Source organism: Canis aureus, chromosome 14 (assembly GCF_053574225.1).
Source record: "Canis aureus isolate CA01 chromosome 14, VMU_Caureus_v.1.0, whole genome shotgun sequence".
Classification (NCBI taxonomy): domain Eukaryota; kingdom Metazoa; phylum Chordata; class Mammalia; order Carnivora; family Canidae; genus Canis; species Canis aureus.
Window position 1 is genome coordinate 39,021,094 of NC_135624.1, and position 16,640 is coordinate 39,037,733.

Consider the following 16,640-nt stretch of genomic DNA (forward strand, 5'->3'; position numbering starts at 1 on the left):
GGAAACGGCCCTGTGCCTGCCCTGTCCCCTCCGTGCTGCCTGCTGCACCGGCCACGGTGGTGTTCGGGGCTGAACCGTGTCCCCGAAAACTATACCCGAGTCCTAACGCCCAACATGTGGACGTGACCTTATTTGGAAACGGTCTTTGCGGCTGGACTGGAGTTAGGATGAGGCCAGTAGGGGGGCCCTAGTCCAGCATGACCCGAGTCCTTGGAGGAAAGGGAAACCGGGACAGAGACACGCAGGGGAGCTCACCAGGGGAGGAGGGGGGGGAGGGGGGAGCTCGTCTGCAGGCCAGGGAGCACGGAGACCATCGGGTGTGCCGGGAGGGGAGGAGGCTGGGGGTCCTCCCGCGTAGGCTCCAGAGGGAGCGTGGCCCGCCTCCCTGAGCCACCTGCCCCTGCCGCGGAGCACCCCTGGCCTTACCTGTGCGGGCTGGGCATGGCCTCTGGGGCCTCGTGGCCGGGCTGCGGCTCCGGGGCTGAGCGCGGCTCCTGGGGCAGGTGCGGCTCCTGGGGCAGATGGGGCTCCTGGGGCAGGTGCGGTTCCTGGGGCAGGTGTGGCTCCCGGGGCAGGTGTGGTTCCTGGGGCAGGTGTGGCTCCTGGGGCAGGTGGGGCTCCTGGGGCAGGTGCGGTTCCTGGAGCAGGTGCGGCTCCTGGGGCAGGTGTGGCTCCCGGGGCAGGTGTGGCTCCTGGGGCAGGAGCGGTTCCTGGGGCAGGTGCGGCTCCTGGGGCAGGTGCAGCTCCAGGGTGTAGTGCAGCTGGGCGAGCAGAGCCAGGAGGAGCTGCGGGAAGGCCTCCTGCACGGCCTTCTTGAACTCCCGCGCAAACTGCAGCTCATGCAGCATGTTCATGGCCTGTGGGGGGCAGGGGCACGGCTGACCTGTCTGTCCTTCCCGCCCCAGCCTTCAGGACCGCGGCCCTATCTCTGGGTGTCCCTCCGGCCCCCTCCCTGTGCCCTCCGACCCGGCACGTCCCGGACACCTCCCCCGCAGCCCCCTCCCAGGCTGCCACCCCTGCGTCCCACCCCTGCTCTGCGGCCCTGGAGTATTGGCCGGGTGGGCCTCTACCCCTGTTGGCACAGCCGGGGGACAAGTGGCCCTGGAAGGCAGAGCTACCGGACAGCGGCCCCGAGGCACCCTGTGCCCCTCGGAGCATTCGGTGCAGAATGTTCTTGGGGTGTGGCGGCACACAGTGGAGGCCCCCCTGCTGACCCCATGCTGCTGTATGGTTTCTGAGAGGAAGGGCCCGCATCAGCCCGGGGCTGGGGGTGTCCGGGAGGAGCGGGAGCCGGACACACAGAGGGCACTTGGCCTCTGCATCCATGTTCCGCCATCACACACCTGTGTTCAGGCCGCAGGTGTCTGAGGGGCCCCGGATGGGGAGGGGCCGTGGGGAGCTCTGGGCTGCTGTGTGGGGGGTGGCTTTTGGGGTGGGGGGTGTCTCAGCCTGGAAAAACACGGGGTCGGGCCACTGCAGCTGCCTCGTCACAGTCCACCAAGGGCAGGTGTGGCCGGCTCGGGAAGTGAGCCCCCTGTTCCCGCGGCCCCGTGAGAGGGAAGCTGGCTTGGAGGGCTCCTCCGGGAGCACGGGGGCTGCAGGAGGCAGCGTCTCAGATGCCTCCCAGATCTACAACCCCAGACCCCAAATGTGGACGGAGGGCCCCACCGTTGTCCCCACAGCCGTCCTCTGCCTGAACCTGCCTCCCGAAGGCCCTGTGCTCCAAGGCCACCCATGGGGAGTCCTGCCTCCTGGGTGCATGCAGGACAGGGTGGCTTCCACGGCCTGGCCCTGGGGCCGCCCCTCCCTGGGGACAGCGGTGGCCAGAAGGGCCGTGCACATGTGAAGCCAGCCCCCACTCGGTGGCAGCGGGGGCGGCGTTGGGGGTAGTGGCAGAGACTCACAGCGAGCGAGCGCGGGCAGGGCTTGTCCTTGGGCTGGGGGCCGCTGTCTCGGGGCCCGGGGGGCAGGGCCCGCTCTTGCAGCCAGGCCAGCAGCACAGCCAGTACCTGGCGGCTCACGGGCTGCTCGGCCCCCAGGGCCCTCCACAAGCAGAAGGCGTGGCTGTGGGCAAAGAGGAGTCGTGAGGGGGCCGCAAGGGCCTGGGGAGGGGGGATGGGTCCTGCGTGGGACCCTGGCCTGTGGGTGAGGGTGGGTGGCGGGGACCCGGGGGACACCAGTAGACGGTGGGCCAGCCGCCCTGCTCCGTGCTCCGGGGGCCCCTGCTTCCAGGGTCCGTCCTGCAGGCTCCCTGTACCCCAGCGACAGACCCTGACTCCATCACCCAGTGGCTCCAAGGTTCTTACAGGACAAGTCCAGCTGAGCCCTGCCCTCTGCCCTCTGCCCTCCCGTCCTGCCTCGGGCCTCCACGGGGCCATCCCCCCTGTGCTTAGAGCACCCCTCCACACCTGGCCTGTGCCCGCTCCGCACACCTGCCCAGAGGCCCGCCCTGGCCGCCTCCTCCTAGCCTGGGTTTGCTGGGGTCCAGCTCCCTGGTCCACCCGGGTCGGGGGGGTGGGTGGCGTCCGCCTGTATGTGCAGAGCTTCACAGTCTCCTCGTGCTCCTTTTGCAGGTGGGGAAACTGAGGAATGATCAGGCCCTCCCCTGACCGATGAGCGGGGGCTGGAGGCCAGGTGTGGTCTGGGTGTGTTCTGGGGCCTTCCCACCTGGTCCACGGGCATGGGCCTGGGGGTCCTGGGGGCTCCCGAGGTGTCAGTGACCCTGACGGCCCTGTTTCCTGTGCTAGGTGGTTGTTGGGCCCCAGTGCTGGGTGCAAGGGGCTGGAGGGCAGGGGTGCCCCTGGAGGGGCGGGGGGGCCACAGTGGGGACCTGGATAAGCCCCCACCCCTGCTCCAGCAAGGACCCTGGGCCGGGTGGGCACGACAGCTCCAAGGACTCTGACATCGTTGTCACAAGGACCCGGGCACCAGTCCCTGCTCTGTGGGACTCTGGGGGCGTCTCTGGGATGGGGCCCGCCTCGGGAGGCTTAGGTGACCTGCTTCTGCAGGAGCCGGGGCGCCCAGCGTGCACCGTCACATGCGGGCAGTGAGCTTGGGGACAGAGCAGTGACAGGACCGGTAAAGTCCTTGCCTGCGTGGGAGTGACCCCATACGGCTCCACAGCCAGCAAACAGGGTGCGTCAGACTAAGTGCATCGGGTGGAGGAGGGGTGGGGCGGGAGGGGGACAGCAGGAAGGCGCATCTGGCTGTGGTCAGGTTTTCGGGGACAGCTGGGAGGCCTGTACCCAGAAGGGATGGCAGCCAAGACCCGAGGGCGTGAAGGGGAGCCACTCTGCCCTGGGGCTGGGGGGAACCTTCTGGCCCCTGCACAGAGCTGATCTTGGTGCGCCTGGGCCTGGCAGGGCGGCAGCCTGGTCGGGGTGGAGAGACTGGGTCTGGGAGAGGAGGACCATGAGATGGCGGGGCCAGGTGCTGACCTTGACACCACTGGGAAGGTGTCGCCTGGACTTTGAATGGGGGGCCTCCGAGGGTCCGCAGCAGAGGAGGGATGTGGTCCGACTGATTTCTAAAGCCTCCACACCGCTGCTAGGAGGGATGGGGGCCCCGGGAAACAGCCAGGGACTCCATGTGTGCTGGCCATGTCCCGACTTGGGGGAGTGCAGGGCTGGAGGGGATGGGGCGGGGGTGGCCAGATGAGGTGCAGGATTCCTGGAGGAGGGGCCTGGGTGTGGACAGGGGAGTCAAGGTGGCCCCTAAGGCTTTGGCTTGAGAAGCTGGGCTGATGGCATCACCGCGGGGAAGCCCACCAAGAGGACAGTTTCAGGGGAAGGCCAGCGGGGGTGGGGTGTCCAGGGGGTTCCAGTGTGGGATGCCTCCCGGATATCTAGGTGCGGTTGTCAGGCGGGGCTGAGCATTCAGGAGGCGTCTGCTTGGGGACACTTAAAGCCCCAAGGAATGGAAGCGGCCACCAGGGGTGTGGGTGTAGCTGAAGGGAGCTCTGGGGACCAAGCCCCGTGGCCCTGTGCTGAGAGATGTGGAGAGAGGACGGACCAGCGAGGAGGCCGAGCTGGACTGGCCAGGTGGTGGGAGGAGAGCCGGGCGGGCGTGGGCTTCTGGGAGCCAAGTCAAGAAGGTGTTCCCGGGGGAGACAACGGTTGCCACGAAAAGACAGAGGAACCCGAAACGTGTATCGCTGAGGACTAGAAGCCAGCCCGAAAGCCTGCATGCTGCACGGCTCCAAGTCCATGACCTTCTGGAAACGGCAAAACCACGGAGACGGTAAAAGGCTGTCAGGGGTTGGGGGGACGGAAAGTTTTTCTGGCAGCGACGCTACCCTGCAGGACACGCGATGGTGGCCCCACGTCACTGCACATTGTCGAGGCCCACGGGACGAACAGCGCCAGGAGCGAGCCCTGCTGGGTGTGGGGCCGCAGTTAACGACGATGCACCAGTATGGGCCCGCCGCCCCACGCAGGGTGTGAGCAGAGGAGGAAAGCGGCCGGGACGGGGCATGCTCTGCCTAAGTCCTCTACAAATATCAAACTGCTCCAAAAGCAAAGACTTATTAATTTAAACATCAACAACAATGAAAAAGGGCTGGGAAGAGCCACGTGACACAGTCCCAAGGAAGTGAAGCTGGTGCTGCTGGATTTGTACTACGACAGACGACCTGCATCTAAAAATTTGTGTTAACATCGGGAAGTCAGGAAACAAGTCTCCAAAGACTACAGGCACCACCACCACACTCTTCAGTGAAATTGCAAAAACTACAAGAACATGTTTTTAGGAATACGTTTAGCCACAATGAAGTGAAAAAGAAGGGAAAGGAATGACGAGCGTTGGGTGGGTGGGTGGGTGGGGGTGGGCTGGGGGCCGGGGACTGGTGGTCCTCCCCTCTGTCCCTGTCCTTCGCTGGAGGTCATGACCTGGATCCCAGCCTTCGTGCAGGTGTCGGCCTCGCCGGCGTGCATTCGATCACTGGAATGAATGAGCGCCGTAAGAGCCAAACTAAGGCAGGACACGCATGCAGTGATGATGGACAGCCAAGGCTCATGCCCACGCCGCTGGCGTGCAGCTGAGTTGTCATCAAAAGGTAAAAGAGAAACACAGGGAAAAAAGAAAGAAAACTTGGCAAGCCGAGCATAAGGTCACGTAGGAATGTGAAATGCCACACTCGGAGGGCAGCCGAGGCAGCGTCGGGGAAGGAGGAGCGGGAAAGCCCTTCTGTATCTGGTGCGGAGAAGCTGTAGGATGTCATAGGAATTGGGACCTTGGGTGTGAGCACGGGGACAGGCTAGCGACAGACTGCGGCCTGCGGGTGCTTGGCTGGGAGGGAGGGAGCATCCGGGCTGCAGGCCTGTCACTGAGCGATGCTGGCGGTTCCACAGAACTGCAGCCCGACCTCACGTCCGCAGCCACCTCCCTTATGGGTCGGCTGGAGACCTGTGTTTGAAAGGCAATCACCAGAACTTTTTTCGTGTAAGATCGTGGATGCGAGTGATTGAACCTGAAACTCCTTTTTATCAAAAAGCACATCCGGGGAGCGAAAAGACAAGCTGCAGAGTGCGAGGAGATGCTTTTAACACAATCGACAGGGGCCTTGAATCCAGATCACATAAAGGATTCCCGGGAATTGATAAGAAAAAGAGGGGACGACCCAATAGGAGGACGGGTCGGATGCTCCAACAGATCACCAAAGGAGATACTCAGATGGCCAAAAAAAAAAAAAAAAAAAGCAGATAAAAAGATGTTCAGCTTCGTTATTTAATTAGGAACTTGCAGATGAATGTCACTGTGCGATTCATACCACCGGGTTGCTAATGTTTTGATGAGTTGCTAGGAAGTTGGGGCTAAGGGTGCATGAAGATGTGAAGCAACAAGAATGTCCCCCCCAAAATCCCTGGCAGAGTGTGAGGTGGCAGGAACATTCTGGAAAACGATTTGATGTGCCTGTTGAATTTGGGTACATGCAGGGCTTTGTGGTGCAGACGTTTGCGTCCTAGACACACATACACACGCGCGCGCACACGCATGCTGGAGACGGAGTGCTGATGTGCATCGGGATGCGCAGGAGCAAGTGGGTGCGGTCCTTAGCCACATACCCAAGCAGGGGACAACCCAAGTGTCCGTCTGCGGCAGAAAGGGTAACCGGCATTCACGATATACCAAACAGCAACAAAAACAAATGAACTCCGACTCTGTGTAACATATCGGAATGAATCGTAAACGTGTTGTCGAGGGGAAAAGCCACATACCCAAATTATATTGGAAGGCTACGTACTACACAATTCTGTTCACAGTGTCAGGACACGCCACATTGTTTCCAGTGTTTCTAAAAAAGAAAAATTCTTCCAGGTGGGGATCTACGTCCATCACAGAGGTGGGCCCCCAAGGGCTGCATGTCCAGCGTAAGGATGATGGAAACCAACCCAACTGTCTGCAGAAGGAAACAGCCAGGAAGCCCGCCGGCCTCACTGGGAGAGTCCGAATCACAAAACCTGTTCCGGGGTCTGAATTCACACCAGCAGTGAGGCTCAAAGAAAGCCTCAGGCATAGACTTTTAAATCTGAAGTGGTTCCAGGCTGACAGCGTCCCCGGGTAACTGTGAGTCCAGGTGTCGGGCACACTCGACGACGACGTAAGATGCATTCCCATCTTATCGATGTTCAAATGTGAAAAATGTGCTTCTTAGAAGGGAGGAAATAGGGTATAAATTGCAACGTGGACCGAGGTGAACCACAGCCTCCTGGGCAGCTGGAGACAACTGTGGCCTCCAGGGTCCCCACCCCTGAAAGACAACGTGGAGCAAGAGGGAGGAGAAGTAAAACTGCATGGAAACTGTGAGGATGCCCAAACTCAACATTACTGAGAGCAAACAAGATAAAAGTCCCAGAGTCGAGCCCACTCACCTCCAGGATGGTGAAATCCATCCCCAGCTTGAAAAGAGAGAAGAGCATGACCACGGGGAAAGGGATTGGGCAGCCTCCAAGATGCACAGCTCTGGGAGAGAAATAGGGGAAAAAGAACCAGGTGCCTTTGGAGATTGGGTAGTGAAAGGGACCATGCAAGAGAAGGAAAATGTAAAACTCTATGGGAGAAAAGAGAACTAAAAACAAAACAAAACAAAACAAAACAAAACAAAAAAACCCACAAAAAACCCAACCCCAAAACAACCCCCAAACAGGAGGACGTATGAACCTTTCACTTGCTGCCTAGACAAAGAATCAACTGAATTCTCTGGACTCTGCTCTCCTAACAGAAGAGGGTGCCATTGAACGTGAAATCCTATAAAACACTCCAACAGCGTTTTATAGGAACAGGAACAAAATGAACAGATACACCGAGTTATTGCAAAACAACAACAACCCAGAAAAAAAATATAATCAGTGTATGACAAAAGAGGAATAGCTCCCGTCCAAAGCAGCCATGGTGCAGACAACGCCGTGAGGCTAATACCCCGGATGGTGCTCCTTCTGCTACAGCAGCACGAGAAACAGGCAGACCCACCGTGAATTATAACTTCAAAAAAAAAAAAAAAAAAAAAGGAAAAAAAAAAACCCCAACAAACCTCAGCAAAGAAAGGAAAAGAGGGTTTGAGTGAGTTCAGGAAAGAGGCAGAAAAAAGGACAAAATTATCTCAGAAGTGGAAAAAAATGCAAGATGCCCAAGAGGGACAGGACGTTCGCTAAGGGGCGTTGGGGCAAAAGCAGAAAGACGACTGTGAAAACTGGGAAAAGGACCAGAGGGAAAGTGTTGGAGATTGGGGAAGGGCGGGAACAGGGTGGCAGGGCCAGTGCCACGGGGGAACAGACGTGCTGTTTAAAACTATCACCTAGAGAACTTTCCAGAAGCAATAAGAACGCAAGCCCTAAATCTACATATTCTAAGGACCTGCCGGGTCCCTGGGAGGATGAACACAGAATGATCAACTCTGACATATTTCTTAATAAAACTGTTCCATTTCCAAGGTAAGCAAACACCCTCCAAGGTGTCCAGGTGGAAAGACCTCTTACAAAGGCAACCAACTAGACAGAGGCAAAAACAAACAAACAAACAAACAAACAAACAAACAAACAAACATCATCATCTGTAGACTTTTCAATACAAAGCAAGGTGACAATTGAGCAGCACTTGAAAAATACTCCATAAAAGAAAGTGCGAACCAAGGATTTTATGTCCAGCCAGGCTGTCCTTCAGGCACAGGGGAGCCGCTCGGGAGCAGCGTCTGTCGGAGGCAAGTCTGGGTCCAGGGGCGAGAGGACCAGAGCCTCCAGCGGAGGATGGAGGGCGCTTGTGGGGACCCAGGAGCGACGATGTGGGGCCCTGAGCAGGTGAGCAGAGGGCAGACTTCCACCTCCTGAATATGCGCAGCTGAAAATGCAGGAGGAGCAGGGGGCAGGTGGTGATGTGCAGGTGCAGGCCCGGTAGGGGTGCCGGAAAAGACCCCATGGATCTGGGACACCCGGGTGGCTCAGCGGTTGAGGTCTGCCTTCAGCCCAGGGCATGATCCTGGAGACCCGGGATCGAGTCCCGCATCAGGCTCCCTGCAGGGAGCCTGCTTCTTCCTCTGCCTGTGTCTCTGCCTCTCTGTGTGTCTCATGAATAAATAAATAAAATCTTAAAAAAAAAAAAAAAAGCAATGGACCAGACAGTGAAAGCTCAAACAAGAACACAAGGGTTGAGGGCATCAAGGTGGATCGGGACACCTACTGCAAAAATACACCTCTTCTTTAATTAAAAAAAAAAAAAGGATCAAAGAATACACAGCCTGTAGAAAAAGAAAATAAGGTAACAGACAAAGCCAGGTGCACACGGCTACGGGACATGATGCCGGAGCGGAGAGTCCACAAACCGGTCGTGTCCACGAACGTGAAAGGAAGGATTTCACTCGCTTATTGAGAGAAACGGACTTGCAGTTTGGATCACAGATCAGAGCCAGGGTCTACGCTGCGTGTAAGACAGGGAGCACGTACCGGGCACGACGGGAGAAGGTGGACACAAGGTGCTCCTGTCATCCTGAGAACAAAGTGGAACCCAAGCCCCTGCAGCATTAAATGTGACCGGGCCGGGCACCGCTTCACGCTGAAGTCACGCTTGCTAAGGGAGGTACATGTATGCAGACCCCTGTGCGGCGTAAAAACCGCAGGACATGGGAGGGGCCGTGGGGAGAAACGCACTGGTAACGGCTCTGATGTGTTCTAGGATGACACAGATCGGGGTGGACGGTCGTCCGGGGAATCTGTGATCTACACCAGACTCCCACCTGATGCAGAGAGAACGACGCCCTCTTCCCAACGGCAAGGGACGCTGAGAAGGTGGGTGGTGGACTGGAGGCCGTGCAGGGCAGAGGAGACCCAGGCATGGAGAAGTCGGGGTGAGGGAAACCCCAAGATCCAGACGGGGGGGGGGGTGGTGGGGAGTGAGACGGTGTCTCACCGGGAGCGACACCTTCAAGGACCCAGGGATGATGCAATGCAGGTGCCTGATGGATGCATAGCTGGGGGGCTAGACTGAGCACCTACCTGGGCTTCAGAGCTGGGATTTTGGGGAGGAAGAGGACCCTGGCCCACCTCCAGACTTGGGGGTCTGAGGAATTCACGAGAAAGCCAGCTCCCCACCGCCCCCTGCGCCATGAGAGTTACAGGGTGGCCACGGCGGGGGGGGGGGGGGGGGGAGGAAGAGGAGGTCCTTGGAGGATCAGGAAGGATGGTGAGACTTTGGTGTTGGCTGGGGTCTTGCTTGGCGCACACCTCGGGGCCTGGCACCCTCCCCCTGAGGCTACAGGTGAGTGATTGAGGTTGCGGCGGCGGCGGGGAGTTCTGTGGACGACACCTGTAGGATGGGTGACACCCGCAGGATGGACGGTGAGCGGTGCCTCCCCGGAGCCTGCCTCGGGAGCTGGGCGGTAAATGAACGGGTACGTGGGCTCCCTCCCTGCCCCCAGAGCCCTGGGGGTCCCTGTGAGGGGGCAGGCAGGAGGGCAGAGCTGAGGGCAGAGGGGGGCTGGCACCTGTCCAGGGGTACGGAGAAGTCCAGGAAGGTGGCCACCAGCTCGGGGGTGTGGTTCTGGGCCAGCAGGGTGATGGCGTGCAGAGCCTTTTCCTTGGCTTGGGGGATGCAGACAGAGCAGAGCTGCAAGTGGATGGCCCGGCCCAGGTTGGCAACCTTATGGGGAGGCGGGGTAGAGGGGAGAGGGCTGGTCTGAGGGGGAGGCCAGGTGCCGCAGGGACGTCTGAGGGCGGCACTTCCCTGCTCCACTGCCTGGCCAGGAGGGGGGTCCCAGGCCGAGGGGAGCGAGGCCCCACCCCCGAGGCACAGTGTGAGAGGCGCTCCCACTCTGTCCCAACACGGCCCAGTCCCTGGAAGGCACAGACACACCAGCTGCACATCTTCCGAGCACAGTGCGTGCTGGCCTGGCCCCCCGGGACCACCTCTGGTCCCTCTTGCTCACCCACCCGGGTCCAGTGTTGCCTACCAGGGGGGCTTCCTCATCTGCAGGACTTGGCATGGATCATCCTGTTTCTGGGGAGGGGCCCGCACCCCACTGGGGGCACATCGTTGCCTTTGCATTACCTACGCTGTCCAGTCCTTATCTGTGTCTATCCCCTCCGTGAGACTGAGAACTTCCAGAAGGGTCTGTGCCTTCTCCTCCCCCATGTCCCACACCAGAGCCTGGAACGGCTGTTCCATCCGTGCACGCGTGCCCCATGGCCCTGCAAACACCACTCGGGGCCCCACCTGCTGGGGCCATTCCTTCCTTCCTTCACTGGAACCTGTCAGCCCGGGGGGCGGGGGGGGTGCTGTGTCTCCTGCATCAGGGGCAAGCTGAGGCCCCCAGAGGCCCGAGCCCCAGGGTGCTGACTGCCGGGCGTCCCTCTGCCCCCGCCTGCCCCGGCCCACCCTGAGTGGGCGCCCCAGCCACTCACGGTCTCCAGCTTGGCCCCATGCTCCCTGATGGTGGTGAGCAGCATGTCGGCGGCTGCCTGAACGCGGAAGGGGCTGGCGGAGCCCAGGCCTTCGATGGCTGTCCAGATGAGGTCGGTCAGCTCTGCCTTCGTGAGATGCTTCATGACCTCCTGTAGCAGCAGGAGAGGAGGCAGCTGTCACCCGGGCTGAGTCACCTGTGCCCAGGTGTCTGCCTCCTGCCGTCTCATTTCCCTGTCTCCTTGGCTTCAGGCTGCCCGGGTCGCTGAGCACCTCCAGACTTCTGAGCCCTGCTCCTCTAGACCCCCACACGTGTACCCCATTTGGCAGGCTGCTTGCCTGCACATGTTTCTGAGCCAACCGGGTTCAGGAAGGGAGAGCGTGATGCCCATCGTAGGGCAGACGCACAGCTCCCTTCCTCACTCAGACCCTGGAGCTTGTCTCCTTTCCACCCCTCCTCACCTCATGGACCTCCTCGTCAGCTAGCCTCCACCCACCTGGGTGCTCCCTGTGCCAGGCTCCTGTCCTCCTCACAGCATTTTAATCAAGAAGAACTGAACTTCAGAGCTGTGAAGGGTCTTCAAGGTCACCTGGACCAACTCTCAGGCCTCAGAGAGGTGCCTGGGCACCCTCACCCCGGCACAGGCTGGGTCCAGAGCCCAGGGCTCCTGTCCCACAGTAGGGCCTTCCCAAGAGGCTCTCTCTGCCCATGTTTTCCCAGGAGAAGCTCTAAGTCTAGACCGTGAGCTACTCGGGGTAATGAAGAGGAGCTTGGGGAGATGCAATGTGGTGGGTGGGACCCCTGCTCCATAGCTCGGACCACAGTCTCTGAGAGGGAGGGCTGGGCCAGCCTGGGGCTACCCAGGTGGAACCTTCCAGAAAGACTTAGAGCATTGTTGCCCAGCGTGGTAGCCACCAGCCACGTGTAGCTGTTTAAACTTAATTAAGTAAAATTGAAAAACTCCGTTCCTGTTAGCACTAGCCACATTACAAGTGTCCAGTAGCCACAGGTCGCCGGTGCTACCTTGAATAGTGCAGATAGAGGCACTCTCTCCTCCCAGAAAGTTCTATTGGAAGGCTCTGATGTGGAGCACTTGATAATCAGAGGAAGATAGAAGACTGGTAATGGGGGGCTTGGTAGAAAAGTATAAGGTCTGCAAGCATGTTGAGGGTAGTAACATGCTTCTTTGCATGTTAGGATGTTTGTTAAAACGTTTGAAAGTCTGTTAGGATGTCTGTGTTTATATTAGATAAAAAATAAGTATTAAATAACATGTTAGAATAGTTATTAGAATAATTACTCTAAAATTTTGGTAAAATGTGAGAACGTTAGGATTATTTGTTGGTTAGAATGTTTAAAGTGATTTTAATGGCATATTTGTAGTTTATAACAACTTTAAAAAATAACCTTAAGCCATTATACATCTGGTTAGAACATTTGTTACAAGATTACATTTAAAATTGTTTTCTGAAATGTTAAATTTTGGTTAAAGTTCTAGCATTGAGCATATTTGTGAAGAAATGCAACTTGGATTGTTGGTTAGATTCTTAGAATCCAGCAATACTGCAATCTCAGGATTGGTAAATACCCATGAGATGTCTTACTTCAACCCAGGGCATGAATGAATGTGAAATGACATGGTGGTTATGATGGTGATGATGGTGGTGATAGGGGTGATGGTGGTGATGGGGGTGGTGATGGGGAAGATGGGGGTGATGGGGGTGATGATGGTGGTGATGGGGGTGATGGTGGTAGTGATGGTGGTGATGATGGTGGTGATGGGGGTGATGGGGGTGATGGTGGTGGTGATGATGGTGGTGATGGTGGTGGTGATGGGGGTGATGGTGGTGATGGAGGTGGTGATGGCGGTGATGATGGTGGTGATGGTGGTGATAGGGGTGGTGATGGGGGTGATGGGGGTGATGGTGGTGATGATGGTGGTGATGATGGTGGTGATGGGGGTGATGGTGGTGGTGACGGGGGTGATGGTGGTGGTGATGGGGGTGATGGTGGTGATGGGAGTGGTGATGGGGGTGATGGGGGTGATGGTGGTGGTGATGGGGGTGATGATGGTGGTGATGGGGCTAATGGGGTGATGGTTATGGTGGTAATGATGGTGGTGATGGGGATAATGGTGGTGATGGTTGTGGTAATGCTGGTGGTGATGGGGATGATGGTGGTGATGGTTATGGTGGTGATGATGGTGGTGATGGGGGTGATGGAGGTGATGGTTATGTGGTGATGATGGTGGTGCTAGAGATATGGTGGTGGAAGTGGTGGTGATAATAGTGGTGGTGGTGATGGTGATGAAGACGTAGTGTATCCAAGATCACAGAGGGAATCAAGGACATACTTAGGGACAGAATCCAGGTCGGGTCTCTGTTCCATACCTTCCCACATCCACCATCCCTTGCTCAGCACACCCTCCTGTCCTCTCCTCTCCGTGCCCCTGCCGGCCATGGTGTCTTGTCCGAGGAGAGAGAGCCAGGGCTTAACACCCACTCCCTGTCCTGGGACAGGGCAGGATACAAAAGGCCCACTCAGCCTATCTGAGAGCCTGAGTGTTTAGTGTGGAAAATCTAAAGCCCTGGGGCCCCTTCAGCACGGGCTCCCTCTGAGCTGGTAGCCAGGGAACCCTCCTGCCCAGCCCCACCTCTGCCCCCAGCCCAGGTTCTTTGACATAAACTGAGGCCAAGCCAGGCTTACCCATTCTGGGACTGGAAAATTGATATTGGCCTAAGGGCTTTAGATTTTCCATATTAAACTTTTTTTTTTTAATTTTTTTTTATTTATTTATGATAGGCACACAGTGAGAGAGAGAGAGGCAGAGACACAGGCAGAGGGAGAAGCAGGCTCCATGCACCGGGAGCCCGACGTGGGTTTCGATCCCGGGTCTCCAGGATCACACCCTGGGCCAAAGGCAGGCGCCAAACCGCTGCGCCACCCAGGGATCCCTCCATATTAAACTTCTAATCGACTGTGGCACTGAAAGCTCACTGCAGTTGCAGGGAATGCAGGTGCTGGACTCAGCCAGGACTGGATTCAGAACTGGCTGGGGCACGTGTAGCGGGCACTTAATGGGTGTTTATCAAATTCTGGCTCTACCACCACGGCCTGCACTGGGCCCTGGCAGGACCCTGCTTCTGGCCCGGAGCGCTCCAGGTCTAACAGGGGGAGACTGACAAGCACCCCGAGGACGCGGGTCCTCCTGGCCACAGGCTCAACACCAGGGCTGGGCCAGCAGAGTCGCCGCAGAAATCGTCAACTGACCACCCAGAACATGAGGCTCCGGGGAACTTGGCTCGTCCCCTCGACACCAGCATCCAGCCCACACTCCCGCGCCCTAGCCGTGCTCGTGTTCAGGAGAGAACACACGTCAGATCAGGTGCAGAATGTCATAAAGTTATGGGACCTCCCTAGGGTGATGAGGGGGACACTGGGGAACTTGGGGAACTGCTGGGCTCCCCCAGGCTGCCGACCAAGGAGGATCTGGCTGAGGTAGGCCAGATGGCAGTGCAAGAGAAGCCGTACATGCTCTGCCTTCACAGGAGGAGGGCCTGGCTTTCAGAGGATTCACAGAGGCCCCCGGGAAAACGAAAATGAGTACTGTGGGGATATTTCTGCGGAGTGCTGCTCATCCTGCAAAAACTCAGACTCAAAGGGAAGGACAGTGTATGGTGCCTCAGAACCCCTGCCATGGGAGCCATCCTAAAGCACCATTTACCGGGTCTTCATGGTGGCCAGGACTTCGTGGCACCATTCTACCCATTTTACGGAGGAAGACGGAGGCTCAGAGAGGAGAAGGGGCTTGTCGAGGTCACACAGGTATGAGGGACAGAGCGGGGACTCAAGCCTGGGTTGCTGACCTTAGGGTCTATCCCTGGTTCCTCCCTCCAATTTTCTCTCCCCCAACTCCCCAGTCCTAGGCCAAGGGCCAGGGACCTCTTCAAACACTCCCAGTTGATCACCAAAGATACAGGGGAGATCCCAGCCTTGGTTTTAACACTCACACCTGGCCCAGGCTCTGACCCCTTGGGTCCAGCTGGAAGCCCTATCAGAGGGGGCGGCAGTGGGGGTCAGAGCAGAGCATGGCCACGCCTACCCACCCGAACCTGCCCGCCACCCTAAGGGCTTTGACCTTGATGACTTGGGAGCTGTCAAGCTGGAAGATGTGATCCTTTGGGAATGTCATCTCCGGAGGGGTGGGGGGAGCTGTCTTCTGGTCTCCGCTGCTCCAGACGGGAGCCCCATCCACGCTGGCCGGGGAAAGCTGCTTGGGGGCTTGCGCATTCACCATCGGAGCTGCCCTGGCTGGCCGGGGGTGGGAGTGGGCAAGGGTGAGCATAGGGCAAAGGTGGGCCTGGGGTCTAGGATGGGACAGGCAGGAGCTAGGGTCAGGGTCATTTGGTGTCAGGGTCAGGTCTGTGCCGGTCTGGGGAAGGGAGTCCAAGTGGGCCAGGGGTGGGAGACATTTTATAGGGCTGTGGTTGGGGCTAGAGGTAGGTTTGGGAGTGGATCTGGGGTGGGGTGTGTTGGGGGGTGTGGACATGGTCTCAGCTGTGGCTGTGGCTGGGGTGGCAGTGGGCCCACTGGGGCGGCCCTCGGGGGCTCACCTGTCTGGCTTATTAGGAGCTGATACAGGTGGCCCAGCCCTTCCACGCTGGATTGCTGGATGGCCCTGTCCGGGTCCTGGCACAAAATCCCCAGCATGCCCACCAGCTGCCCAATCCGCCTGAAGTCCTCTTTTGGCTGTGGTGAGAGACCCGACCCTGAGTCTCCCTCCTGCTAAGCACTCACCCCAGGAAGGCCAGCATCAGGAATCATCCCCTCTGACAGTAGTGGCAGGGCTGGGACTCAGCAATCAGGACCCCAGGCCCAGGCTCTGCGCACCCAGCTGGGCGACTACAGTTATCAGCCCAGGGCACACTGGCCAAAGCTTTCCCAAAGAGGTTGCCCCCAAACTTGCAATATTTTGATGCAATATTTAGAAAAATCAAAATGAAGGTAACAGTCCCGAGGAGCACAGTTTCAAAACTAAATACAGATGGTCTGTCCCTGCGCTTCCATGACCTTACCTCATCTTGCCTCATTCCCCTGGCCCTAACCCCAGTCCTGATTTCAATAAAATTTTATTTACAACAACAGGCAGCCAGGCTGGTGGCCATTTGCTGAGTGGATTGTTTTAAAACATCACATTAAAGTGTTTATCTTGATTGTGGAGAGCCCTGGTGCCTGGTAGATTTTGTGCCCCAGGTGAGTGACTCCCTGTGGACGGCAGGCCCCATTCTGGTCGTGGCAATTGATTTCGAGTAAACTGCAGGCCCTTTTAGGCCCTCTAGAGGGGTCCTCCTCACCCCGGGAATGCCAGAGGAGTGCGTTCAGGGCGCTCTCCCCTGGCAGGGCAACCCCTGCTGCCCGTGCCCGCCGGGCATCAAGCAGAGGAGCTAATTTTCTCACGACCCCACGAGTCTCCCTGAGGAGTGAGCGCTGCTTTGGGCTGAGAAATGCAGAAGCGCTCACTCCCCGAAGGCGCCCACATTCACTGAAGCCAAGGGTTATAGTGGCAGGTGGCTGTTAGGCTGTGAAGCAGGACAGGCTGGGTGGGGGTCACGACGGGTGGAGGGTCGTGGTGGACGGAGGCCGTGCCCGCGGTCACTGCTGCCCCCGGACTGGGGCGGGGCTGCACCTCATCTGATCCCCAGTGTACCCCTCTGAGGACTCACATCCTCCCGTTTCAGGGGCGGGTAGCAGGCTC

At 58.3% G+C, this 16,640-nt stretch overlaps 1 protein-coding gene across 4 annotated transcripts in view; it reads right to left on the reverse strand.

Moving 5' to 3' along the window:
- LOC144283399 (maestro heat-like repeat family member 5) overlaps positions 1–16,640 on the reverse strand; it is a 69,789-nt gene that overhangs the window by 14,733 nt on the left and 38,416 nt on the right. For 3 of the 4 annotated variants that reach the window (XM_077847446.1, XM_077847448.1, XM_077847445.1), the window contains exons 16-21: positions 15,499–15,634; positions 15,024–15,196; positions 10,887–11,036; positions 9,971–10,125; positions 1,905–2,064; positions 427–857 (exon numbers count right to left, since the gene is read on the reverse strand). In XM_077847446.1, coding sequence (XP_077703572.1) covers positions 427–857; positions 1,905–2,064; positions 9,971–10,125; positions 10,887–11,036; positions 15,024–15,196; positions 15,499–15,634 — 1,205 coding nt within the window. The remainder of the gene's footprint in view (positions 1–426; positions 858–1,904; positions 2,065–9,970; positions 10,126–10,886; positions 11,037–15,023; positions 15,197–15,498; positions 15,635–16,640) is intronic. The other variant, XM_077847447.1, reaches the window with a different exon arrangement.